A 12,606-nucleotide genomic window follows, 5' to 3' on the forward strand; every position below is an offset into this window, starting at 1 on the left:
TGTGTGTTACTGTTTTCAGCACGTTTCTGGGGTTACCAGCCGCTTGCTGTGCTCCTTACTGCTTATACTTCCCTGTGTAGTGTGGTGCCGCTAGCCCTTGGCAGGCCTACTTGGCAGTGACTTGTTAGAATTCGCGAAAGTTGTAGAAGTTCACTTCGACTGGGTCCTCCTGACGGGCTCTCCAGTCTGTTCAGTGGAAACCTCTGGTTATCTCTGTTCTGCTTCTCTTGATCCCTCACGCCTGCCTGTTCACTTGTTTCCTCAGCCCGTGCCCCGAATCATGGTGCAGGCTGCCCTCGCGGATGCTGGGACGACCAGAGCAGGGGAGGTGAGTCAGACGGGCGGGGGCGGGGTCGGGGGGGGGGTGCCTTCACTGGCAGCCACCCCACATGTGGGGGGTGGCCCTGATGCCGTAGCTGTTGAGTCCACACCCGTGGGTTTTTCATTTTAGCGTTCCCGTTTTGATAATTAGCTATAATATAGGTCACTGTCTTCTCCCTCTATATTTTCCTTGTTCCACTTTTCTATTTTCAACTTGTTAATCATATGATTGCTAAACTTTTAGGTGCTTGACTGCTAATGTAGTCTGTTGCTTTAATAGCCCACTGCTAGGCAAAGGCGATTTCTATAAACAGAACAATCTCCTTATTCCAAGTGTTTGCTTAATTCTCAGTTTTACATTTCATTCTGATTCATGATATCAGCGTGAAAAGACTAATGCTAAGCTGGGGAGAAAATAGTCTCTTATGATCTCCCACAGATGAACAGCACTTCTCATCTTATGAATAGCAAATCTATTTTCTCCCACTGTGCGTTCATTCTCTTAGGAAATGCTGTATCTTCATCAGAAAATTTTATTTATTAAAACAACAGCAAAAATGGGCAAATAATTTGAAAGGGGATTCAGTCCTTTCTGAAAGGCCCTTTCCAATCCAGGACCTATTGGTGTTCACGTGGCCCCCCTCGCTCCCCCATGAGTCATGTGAGGCAGGCCTGGGGCCCCAAGGCCACTGGGACAGAGGGAGGCCGAGTCTCTTACTGGTGAGGGCACCAGATCCCCTACAGCCTCTGCAGCTGCAGCCACACCGCTGTTCATCCTGGTGGTTTCTGCAAGGCTAGACTTTCACGGCAGTCTCTAGGAGTGGCAGTGGTGAGGGAATAACCCAAGGCTGGGGAATAGGTTTCCACTCACACAGAAACTCCAGTCAAGTGGGAGCGGCTTCCCGCAGTGCTCTCACGGAAGGAATCTGAGGCTGCGCTCGGGCTCAGCAGGAAAGAACAGTGCAATCAGGGCTCGCCTTCTGCCACCTTTGGTCTCTGTTGTCACTGTGGATCTGACCTCTGGTCCCTGGTTGTCACTTACTGGAGCTTTGGATAAACCCTTTAACCTCGCTGGGCCATGTTGTAAAATGCATATGGTAATACTTCCTGGCCTACATCAAGGGATTCATGTGGGAGCAAATGGGATAATGACCAGGGAAATCTAAGGCACACTCCCTGGACTGTCACCTCCTCAGGACGGGACATAGCTGGCCCTTAGCAGACAGCTGTCCATGTGGCAGTGATGGGGTATTACCCACCAAGGGAATAGGGAGCACGCAGGATTCCAGAACCAAAGTTCCCGTTCAGATCCTAGGCTCTTGTAATTTTGTTTGTATGTTCTTCCCTGCCTGGTCAGTGATATTAAAAATAAAATAGAAAAGAATAAATAAAACATGTACAAGTTGCAAAAGAAAAATGATTGAAGGATTGCCTAATCTTTTAGAGTATTTATGCTGGTGACAGTTATTGATCTATTGGATTTAGTAAATTTTGCAGCCTAGAGATCCATCACAAAAATGGGCTGTTAATCTCAAGAGGTGCCGTTAATTTCGTACCCTGAAAGTGTGCCTTGTGGGGAAAGGAGGGCCTCTGGAGACAGGAATATAAATGACAATTCACGTGAAAATGCATGATTTATCAAACTTCTGAGTTAAGCCAAGTAACTGTAAGAGACTTATAGATCTCAGCTGTTTCCCAGTTCAAATAAATCCTGTATTTCAAATGGAAAATGGCCATTCCTGTAATATAAATAATCTTTCCGTAAATATTGGAAGACATATTTCTTTTTCTGAACAGCACCCTTCTCCAGTGCACCAACCCCATTCCCCATTCCTGCCTTCTCTCTTGCCCCTGTCATTGTGAATCGGGGATAGAAAGATAATCTGCTCCCTTCTTCAAATGGCTTCAGCTGTCAATGAAAGAACACCTTAGCAGCACCTCAGAAACAGTAGAATGTGGACGGGCGGTGGCTGTCATCATTCCCCAGGAGATTGGGGCCGCGTGTGTGTCTCTGCCAGTGTGACTCAGACGAGTGATCCCAGAGGGGAAGGCCAGCCTCTGTGGCTCCTTCCGCGCTCGGCCCCTCTTCACCGCAGGGCGGGCGGCTGCTCGGCCTGCGTCTCCCTGGATCAGAGGGCCCCCGACCCGTGACATGGGACCGGCCTGCAGCCCACCCGTCTCCTCTTCTTCCACCTGACTCCCCGCCAGGAGCCGCAAGTCAGCTACCAGGCCCGAGCGTCGTTCGTGGCTGGGCTGGTGAAGCTATGCTAAGTCCCTTGTGCATCCGCCAAGGACATCCTCCTTCCAACTTTGCAGGAGAAAGTGCTCTTCTGGCCTCTAGTGATTCTCTCCGTTCCCCATGAAGTCCCTGGTGGGCAGGGGATCTGTTTCCATGGGAACAGGGTTCTGAGCCTGAGTGCAGCAAGGCCAGGGGTGCAGGCGGGTAAGGAGGGACTGGAGATTTAGTGTGCACCTACTGGGTGCCGCGCCCTGGGGTGAGGGCCTTTTCCTGCCTTGTCAGGCCTCATGGACCCTGCATGGCCATCCAGTATGCATTCTGGCCCACCACCAAGCAGGTGCTGTTCCACACCAGCTGAATGTTCTGCGAGTCAACTCAATTCTGACACTGTCTACCCGCAGACCGCGTCAGCACCCACTCAGGCCCACAAGACTGCCCCCGCTTTGGATGCCAGTCGCAAGCCCAGGTTGTCTGTCACCTGTGCTCTGACCAACTGGCTGTAGATAAGAGGTTCCAGTGATCCCTACTTGGGTTTGATTAATTTGTTAGAATGCTTCACAGAACCATTTTACTCACTAGATCACCAGTTTATTCCAAGGGATACGACTCAGAAACAGCCAATGGAAGAGAGGCATGGGGCAAGGTGTGGGGAAAAGGTGTGGACGTTCAGTGCCTTCCTGGGTACCCCGCTGTTCCCACACCTCTGCGTGTTCACCAGCCTGGCAGCTTCCAGAAGCCTGTCCTTCCAGGTTGTTATGGAGGCCTTGTTACACAGGCACTATTGATTAAATCATTGGCAATTAGTGATTAAGTCACTGCAGCCCCGCTCTCTGCCCCGGAGGCCGTGCAGCTGACGCACTAATCACAAGGTGGGTTCCCCTGGCACCCAGCCCCCATCCTGAGGTGCTGCCCCAGAGTCACCACCTTAATGTGACCTCAGGTGTGGTTGCAGGGGGCTTGTTACGAATATCAAGACACCTTTATTGTTCTTAAGACGTAGGAAACTCCCAAGGGTTTCAGGAGCTCTGGGGCAGAAACAGGATGAAGGCCGAATATATATTTCTTAGGGTAAGTCAGGCTATCCCAGGCAGCGGTTAGACTCGGAATGTATACAGAAGGCCAGGAGATGGAAGGGGCAGGCCGGCGGCCGCCCGCTGTGCTCTCAGCGCCCGCCTGGCCCATAGTGGGCTCCTCGGCATTTGGTGCGCGGAAAGCTGGGGTCACATGGACGAAGTGGTGGCACAGATAGGGACACGGGGTCCGCCCTAGTGCACAGCAGCGGCTTCCCACCCTGCGAGCCGTCATGTTTCAGCCGATGAAATCTGTCGCAGTTCTTTTGGGAATGAGCAGCAAACTTGGAGTTTTAACCAGTTCTCCTTGCGCCCTTCCCTGCTCCAGGCTCACCGAGAGAGCGTGGGGATAAGTGCGGCCCCCGATGTGACTGCGCACGCGGCCCCCCTGAAGCTCTACGACAGACCGACCAAGGCGCCTGCCCCGCAGGCGGCCGCTGCCGGCGCCCAGGCCCCCGAGGTGCAGGAGGGGCCGCCCAGCCCCCTGAGCGAGGCCTCTAGCGGCTACTTTTCCCACAGCGTGTCCTCCGCCACGCTGTCCGATGCGTTCGTCCCTGGCCTGGACAGCGCGGCGACAGCGGGCGGGCAGACCCCCGGCTCGCCCCCGCCGGCCCTCTGCCAGGCCACCCCGGAGACGGAGTTCCCGCTTCCCCCGACCGCCCCCGCGGCAGACGGTGAGCTTCCCGCCCGCCGGCACGGCCAGGGCAGCCTTCTGTTGCTGCCGGTCCCAGCAAAGCAGGATGCGTGGGGCGACAGCGATGGCGCATGCGAGGCCAAGGAGCCGGTTTCCTCGGAGAAGGAAGACGCGAGCGCACCCCCGACTCCTCTCCCCGCTTGCGCCCCCCCGAAGGAATCGCGCAGCCGGCAGGGCGGGGGCGAGGTTTCCCCGGCCACCACGCGGCTCCGAAGGCCCGAGGAGCGCGCGAAGCCGGCCGCGGGCTCAGAGCTGGTCGCCTCCACACCACAGGTGCCTCCCGACCTCCTGTCTCCGTCCCCTGCTCCTGCGTCTCCGTTCAGAATCCAGAAGGTGCGGACCTCCGAGCTGAAGTCGTTCACGCGCATGCTGGGCGGAGACCCCAGCTGCCCGTTGGCGGCCGAGGAGGACCTGCTGGCCTCGGGGGCGCTGGGCGTCGGCGGGGCGGGGGCACCCGCCCTGGGACAAATGGAAGTGTCCTCCGATTCTGAAGAAGCCAGCGAAGTCCCAGAGTGGCTCAGAGAGGGAGAATATGTCACCGTGGGCACCAACAAAATGGGCATCGTGAGATACATCGGGCCCACCGACTTTCAGGAGGGGACGTGGATCGGAGTGGAGCTGGACTTACCTTCAGGTGAGTGGTGCTGCTTGGGGCCTGGTTCCCGGCGTGCAGGTGACTTAGCCAAGGGCGGGCTGGCAGAGGAACCTGCTCTGTGCCCCTGGGCATATCATTGGACCTCCCCGAGCCTCTACTTTTCAGGTCACTACTTTTCAGAACCAGGAATAAGAGTTTCCTAAGCCTTCTCTTTGTTTAATCTACATTTTTCGGAAACCTAAGACATTAATTGAAAGCCACTATCAATTTGGTAATGAAATTAAGGACCTTTTTTTTTTTTTTTTTTTTTTAAAGTCACAGAGGCCTCTGCTCTTGAACTGTAACAGTCTGACAGTAGCTCTGTGCCGGTCTGCTCGGGTTGCAGACACATGCCTGTGGGGGTGCTTGGACGCCTGGGCGGGAGAACAGAAGGCGGGGTGATCTAAGGTGCATTCCAGGCTCACCAGTCTCTTAAGTGTCATTGTAGAACGGCACATCTTACAAGCGACTGGATCACCATTTTCCGAAAAACCAGGGGCACAACTTAAGGAATTACTTGGTCCTTCAGATGTTTGTATTTATTTATTTATTTATTTATTTATTTATTTACTTAAGAGGGAGAGCACGAGCAGGGGGAGCGGCAGGCAGAGTTAGAAGCAGACTCCCCACTGAGCAAGGAGCCCTACATGGAGCTCGATCCTGGGATCCTGAGATCATGACTTGAGCAGAAGTCAGATGCTCAGTCAGCTGAGGCACCAGGCATCCCCAGATGTTTTTTTTTTAACACAGCTTTATTGTGATACCAATTCACATACTGTAAAGTCTACCTGTTAGAAGTGTACAGTTTAATGGTTCTGAGTATATTTACCGAATTGTGCAACCATTACCACAGTCTACTTTTAGAATAGGTTTATCAATCCTCCCCCACAAAAAAGCCACATGTCCATTTGTAAGGCGGTCTCCTCCCTAAGCCCTAGGTAACCAATAATCTATTTTTTGTCTCTCTAAATGTATATGAAATGTTTCAATCTGGACTTCCACATAAAGGGGATCAGGCAGAATGTGGGCTTTTGTGACTGGCTTCTTTCACTTAGCATGATTTTCCAAGGTAGATCCGGTTACAAGCTGGGTCAGCACTTCATTCCTTTTTATGGCCAAATACTGTTCCGTTGTTGGGGGGGCACCTTTTGTTCATCCATTTGTCAGTGGGTGGACATGTGGGTGGTTTCCACTTTTTGGCGATTGTGAATAATGCTGTAAGTTGGAAGTGGTTCCAGAAGAGTCCTGTAGCTAGAATATTTTTTGAAGGAGTATCTGCTACTATGTGCAGAGGAATTGGGAGAGAAGTTTATATCTGCAGTTGAATTCAAGAATTGAACAGGGATTAACAAATGGATCAGTTCATCCAACAATATGTATTAAGCATCTACCATGTAGCAGTCACCATGTTGGATCCCAAGGATACTTTGGGGAGCGAAATAAAGTCCCTGGTTTCACTGGACTTTCATTTTAAGAGGGAGAAAATTGCCAAGTAGACAATTAATTAAAATTTGATAGTAATAAGTATCATGAAGAAAATGAAGTGGGGTGAGTGGGCAGGATGGTGGGGAACCTAGAAGCAGGGAGCCGGTGCTGGGGGCGGGGGTGCATGCCCTGGGAGCCGAGTGATAGTGGTGGCCCGAGAGAGATGGTCTGTTAGGTGCTTTGAGAGGTGCACTGAGGGCACCCTTGTTGACGGAGAGCAGAGGTGTGGTGGGGAGAGAAGGGCAGGTCAGGATGTGCGGACAGTGGATGTAGAAAATTCATGATTGTTTTTGCTGCAGAGATCATGTTCCCCACCAACCTGTCCCCATGGCACGTTGACATTTAGGGGTCATGGAGGCCCATTTCTTCAGGCACCCTCTCCCTGTACTGACTTGAGTGCCGGGTTCTCCTTCTTCACCTCAGTGCATTTTCTGTTGCTTTTACAAAGGAAACTTCCTCACGCCATCTTGATACATCAAGTGTGATATCTGACTAGCTACAATTTGGTAATTTGCCAGTTTCCATCTGTTAGAGTCAGGAAAAATAATCGTTCTACAATGACATCCATCCTAGGTTTACATGTTGACCAGCCAGGTTGAAGGTCCGTGCCCGAGGCTGGGGTGGGGTCGGTCCAGCTCTGCTTTGGTGACTTGCCTGCACCGGACACCGGAAATGGCAGGACCTGGGGCTGCCTGGGGGTGCCCGTCCTTGGGGACCACCGTGTGCCTCCGGGGTCACCCCGGCCTCCTTTGCTCAACAGTGAGCACCTGTGCCCCCGGGGAGCCACCAGGCACACAGGGGCCCGGAGCGAGGGGCTGTGGGAAGCCACCCCCATGTGTTCTTCTCTCCTCCCCTCAGGTAAGAATGACGGCTCCATCGGAGGGAAGCAGTACTTCAAGTGCAACCCCGGCTACGGGCTGCTGGTGAGGCCAGGCCGGGTGCGCAGAGCAGTGGGCACAGGCCGGCGGCGCAGCGCGGGGCTCCGGCTGCAGGGCGCCCCCGAGCCCCGCAGGAGCAGCACCCTCTCCGGCTCCGCCACCAACCTGGCCTCCCTGACGGCGGCTCTGGCCAAGGTGGAGGGCGCCACGGCGCTGAGGGCCGACAGGAGCCATAAGAACCCTGAGAACCGAAAATCCTGGGCCAGCTAAACCAGTGCTGGATGCTCCAGCCCCCCCACCCCCGCCGGGTCGCATCCTCCCGGGCTGCCCGCATGCTCCCCTCTGCTTCCCAGGCAGGGGCTGACAGAGAGGGGGTGGCCAGCGCCCCCTTCTGAGCCTTGCCAGTGACAGCGCCGGGGTGGGGATGGGAACTGAGTGGGCAGGGACACCTTAAACCCCCTTCCGTGGGGAACATGGCGGGGCATCCTTTCTGCACAACACAGGGCTGCTGACCTCTCCCTGCTCCTCCTGGGACTCTGGAAGCTTCATTTCTTCCTCTGCGCAGAGAATGGGGAGGCATCTCAGCTAGGTAGAGGGTGGAAGGTTCTGGGAGCTGAGAGCAGTCCTGGATTGTGGGAGCGAGGCTCCTGCCCATCCCCGTGCCTGGGGTTCCCCCCCCGGGGGGGGGCTGTTGTTCCTTTTTTTGGTTCTCATGACCCCATTAACCTCTTAACCATCCCAGTGCCTTTCTTTCCCGCAGAGGCGGGGCATCCTCCCTGTGCCTCCAGAGCCGGCGCCCCGGCCGACCTGTGCTGGTCCTGGCTTGCTCCTTAGGCTCACTGCATCCCTCCGGCCCCCAGAGTCCCTGCACCAAGTAACAAGCTCCCTAAGTGCCTCTGGCTAGCCTCCTGGGGTTTCTGGCACTGGGTCCAGGGCGCCCTAGCAAGGGGCACTGGGCCTGGCCCCTCCTGCCTTTCCCTCTTCCTTTCCACAGGGTTTCTTAGGGCTTTCTTTGTGGGTGTGTTAGTGTCTTTAATACCTGCAAAGTGTTTTCTCTTTGTCACTTATTCCCTTAACAGAGTGCTTAGAATATATTTATTTATATTTATTTTTTCAAAATCTGAAGTCATTTGCGAGCCACAATCATCTGCCCAGGCATGAGTGCCCGGGGCTTGCCTCGTACATCGCCAGCCTCTGAGGTCACTCAGGGGCTGCCAGCCTCCGGCCTCGGGTGGAGGTTCCCAGAGGGGCCAGAGGATGATGCCCCTCCTTATGTCGTTATTGACACAGATACACAAGTGGCCTTACTCTAAGGTGACAGTGACAACTTGGAGAATTATGTTATTGTGCTTCTGCAGTGACGAAGTCAGAGGCATCACTACCTTACCTGGTGCAATTTTGGTTTCTTCGAAGGACCTTAGACTAGTTTAACTTCTTGGCTATTCTCTACCCTGACTCCCTGACCGAGCCTGGGGGACTGTGGCCTAGCAGAGCTCCCCACTGTCCCTGTGGCTGGCCCTTTGCCGAGCCACAGACGCGGCCCGGACAGCATGAGACCTCCAAGAGCATTGCCCACCTCCTGCCAGGATACCTCTGGGCCTGGAGCCCTTTCCTGCTGGGCTCACTGGGAGGGGGTCTGTGGAAGCAGGCAGAGGGCTGGTGCCTTGCAGGCCGCGGTGGCCCAGCGGGAGGAAGTGCTGGGTGGGCAGCAGGGCGGCCAGGGCCGATGGGGCCCCTCCATGGCAGCAGTAGCCCAGTGACCACCTGCCGTGCGCATCCTCACGAGCTGGCCGCAGGAGCCTAGGGGACACGGTGGCCCCTCCGGGACAGAGCCCTGGGTCAGGATTTGTGCGCAGCCATCTTGGAGGCCCGTTTTTAGCTCTCACGTTTAGACCCTTAAAAACAATGCCCAGAAAGCCCTTTTTTGCAAAATCTCATTCTCTAGGGATTTGAAGCCCCTCCTGAGAAGTAACGCCAGGTTCCCTGCCCCTGGGTGGGGCTGGGTGGGGCCCGCGGGCAGCTGGGGAAGCCGAGCCCCGTGGGCACCCCCAGGTGTGCGGCTGCTGCACGCCGCGTCCCCCCCGCGGAGGAGCCCGAGATTAATTAGCTTCCATTAATTACACGTGGCGGTGCCCGCCCGCCGCTCGGGCCCAGCTCCCTAACAGCCCGCTGTGCGCCAGCGCGGTTTAACCTCCGCCTGGGAGGGGGTGGGCCACACTCGGCGGACAACGCGGGCCTCCCGAGGACAGAGGACAGGGCCCCGAGCGGACGAGCACACCCCTGGCGAAGCCTTAACCCCGCAGATGTTCATAGTTTCAGGGCTGGTCGGGATCTTCTCACAGGGAACAGGCTGAAGCGAAGGAGAGGTCGGTGCTTCTTTCCCGCTTGTAGAAGTTCGGGCGTCCGACTGCCCGCCAGGCGCTCTCTGCTGTCCCCGGAAGCACCGGGCACCCTCTGCTCAGCGCCGAAGCTGCCCTCTCACCCCCGGGGGCCCCTGCGTCCCGTCCTCGGCCGCACAGCTCCGTTGGCCCCGGGAGGGCGGTGTCTCTGTTCCTCCGGCCGTGGCGGCCACGGGGGCACCGCGGGGGGTCCTGCCCGGCGCCCCACGTGTGAGGGGATCCGGCCCTGGGGGGAGGGGGCAGCCGCTCCCGCGTGCCGCCAGTCTTCGTGCTGTGCGTTCTGTGCTCTGCTCTTCGGCGGAAGGTCCTTCCCGGCACAGAAGCCCTCTAACAACCCGCGCCCAGTTAGGGTTCGTCCCTGGGGACCCCGGCGTCCGTGGGGCCCGTGGACGCGGGTCCGGCGCCACCCCTTTCTCTGGGGCGAGCAGCTCCTGCCCCCACAGCCTCCGGTGACCGGCCTGCGGGCCCACGTCGGGCCCCGCGCTCACTGGGGAGAACCGAGGGAAGGTGGAAGGCCGGTTGGCTCTGTCGCTCGGGCTGGGTAAGATGGAGTAGACCGCAGTGGGATTGAGGACCCGAGCAGGGGGGCCGGGGAAGAGCCCTGACCGAGTTCAGACCAGCCCGGCATGGGAAGAGGTTTCGGGACCACCTCCTCTTCCTCCCAGGCTCGCCGCCTCCCCCGCCCGGGCCTGCTTTTTAAACACGGCCACGTCCCCCGCCCGAGATCCCGCACCACCGTCCTGGTCCCCGCATCTCCCCCGGGCACAGCAGCCTGTGCTTGGAGCCCGGCCTTCGCTGGGCCTGGAGCACCTGAGCGGAGCGCCGGGCGGGACAGCTCTGTTGCCCCCCGGGTGGGCAGGTCGTCGTTCTTCGTGGGAGGAAGGTGCTGCGGGGGCTGCTTGCCGGGGTTTCCTGCCAGTGGAGCGTGCTTTGGGCCCCGCCCCGTAGCGTGTGAGAGAGGACAGGGCCGCCCCGTCGGTGTTCGGCGTGGGGGGGGGGGCGGCTATCACTGCGGCTGGCCGGTCACCAGTGCCCAGAGAGGCGGGTGTGGCTCTCCTGCCCCAGCTGCGGCCCCGCGGGCACCCTGGCAGCCACGAGGGCTGTGCCGGGTCCTCGCAGGGACAGGGTTTGCCGTCCTGAGCCTCCCGTCTTCGTGCTCCGCCACCTGCACGTCCCTTCCAGGCCCGTGTGTCGCCGGATCACTCGGGGTGCAGGCGTCACTCCGTTGTAGTCCGCTGTCTTCCCGGGCAGCACCCCTCCTTGGTGGGGCGGGGTGAGCAGTGCCAGTCGGAAGGAGGCCCGCCCTGCACTGGTCTCCGGCCTTCCCTCCGGCTTCTCGGTGCACACTCCTGGTAACTCGTTGCTGGGAAAGCAGTGGCACGAAGTAGACGTGGTCACTAAAGCCGTAGCCCAGGCAGTCCCCACAACCCAGCATTTATTGGGCCAGACGTGGCGTCTTGCGGGTCATGTGACCGTGGGAGATGGAGGGAAGCGCCCCATCTCCTCTGTCTTCTGTTCTCACCTTACTGATAGGCCTGATGGTAAATGGCGTGTCAGCGCTAGGGTGCGGGATGTGGTACCGGCAGCTCCCGGCTCTGGGATCCGGGGTGACAGCAAGAGGGGATGGGCTGCCTGCACGCACGTGCCGCACGAGGACGTGGCAGAGGCCAGGCGGGGGCCGCAGGGGGGGCAGCTGTCCGGAATCCCAGCCTGGCCGGAGGGCGCGGGAGCAGGAGAAGGCACGGCCCGCGCGTGGGGCCGGGCTCAGCCGTGAAGGGCCTCGTGTGTTTGCGGAGAGCTTGGCGCTTCCGTTGAGCTGTGAATGGGACCCTTGAAGAGTTTGAACGGCTTTAGGCGTTTCCATCCCCCATTACTTCCCTTTTCTCCCCTTGGCTTACTGTTCCCTGTATGAGAGACCCACAAGAAGTTCCAGGGTATTTATTTTCCTGGCGAAGACCAGCCCCACTTGCCTGAGGTCTGCCTGGAGGCCTGCGTCTTGGACGGGGAGTGCCCGAGGAGGTGCCCACCAGTTTGTCGTGCCTTACCCTGGGGATGGCGAGTGCAGCCTGTCTTTTATGCCCAAGACGCTGGCTCGATGATCTCCACACGCCTCTCTCTCTCCGAGAAGTCCGACGTGCCTTCAGCCGGGCCGCTGACACTAATTTTGTGGGGGGTCTTGGAACATCTCCATGTGCAGAGTTGTGTGACTACGATGGGTTCACGTATAAAGAAGTGATTTTGATTGAGGGACTATATTGATTTGCTGCACATGAAATGGGAGTTTAAAAAAAATCCAAAGACTCTGTAATGAATTGTAAAGACTGAACGATTTGTATTATATAATGAACTAAACCTCTGTAATTTTGTACCATATATGCCTTTCCGTCGTATGACCAGCAGCCTCTAAATAAAACCAGATGATTTCTTGCCTATGTCTGAGGTTGGTCTTGTTGCTTTTCCCTCCCTGACCCAGGCGCGGGGGTGTTTGGGGTCATTCCAGACGGTCCCACAGGGCAAGGGGTGGCCTGGGTCCAAGGCTTTTCAAGATTGAGACTAGAAGAGGGAGGCTCGGGGAAGCAGCAGGTCCCCGAGCGCACCTCTCCGGCCCCTGTGCTCTTTGTGGTGTGGACTGAAGAACCGGGGAGGCCCCACGGGTTCTGTGGCCAGTCTTACTCCCCTTAGTTGACACCTCTCACAGGAGCCAAGAACCAGTGGAAACTTTCGGGTAACGGGAGCATCTGGGCTAACTGGGAGGCAGCTGGCCTGGAGGGGGTTGGAGGTGGCGGGGACAGGCCGCTTCTCTGGAGCAGTGTGTCCCAATTCTCAGGGCACCGCCCCACTGGCTTGATCTACAAGCCCCACCCCCCAGCAGAACCGCCAACTAGG

At 57.3% G+C, this 12,606-nt stretch overlaps 1 protein-coding gene across 3 annotated transcripts in view; it reads left to right on the plus strand.

Moving 5' to 3' along the window:
* KIF13B (kinesin family member 13B) overlaps window positions 1-12,152 on the plus strand; it is a 197,645-nt gene extending 185,493 nt beyond the window's left edge. Inside the window, exons 38-40 of one of the 3 annotated variants that reach the window (XM_036104507.2) lie at window positions 266-328; window positions 3,959-4,958; window positions 7,302-12,152. In XM_036104507.2, coding sequence (XP_035960400.1) covers window positions 266-328; window positions 3,959-4,958; window positions 7,302-7,591 — 1,353 coding nt within the window. In that variant the 3' untranslated portion in view covers window positions 7,592-12,152. Of the gene's footprint in view, window positions 1-265; window positions 329-3,958; window positions 4,959-7,301 lie in introns of those variants that run through there. The other 2 variants (XM_078069457.1, XM_036104508.2) reach the window with 2 other exon arrangements.
* Window positions 12,153-12,606: the final 454 nt, after the last annotated feature.

The sequence above is a fragment of the Halichoerus grypus genome, chromosome 3 (genome assembly GCF_964656455.1).
Source record: "Halichoerus grypus chromosome 3, mHalGry1.hap1.1, whole genome shotgun sequence".
Lineage (NCBI taxonomy): Eukaryota > Metazoa > Chordata > Mammalia > Carnivora > Phocidae > Halichoerus > Halichoerus grypus.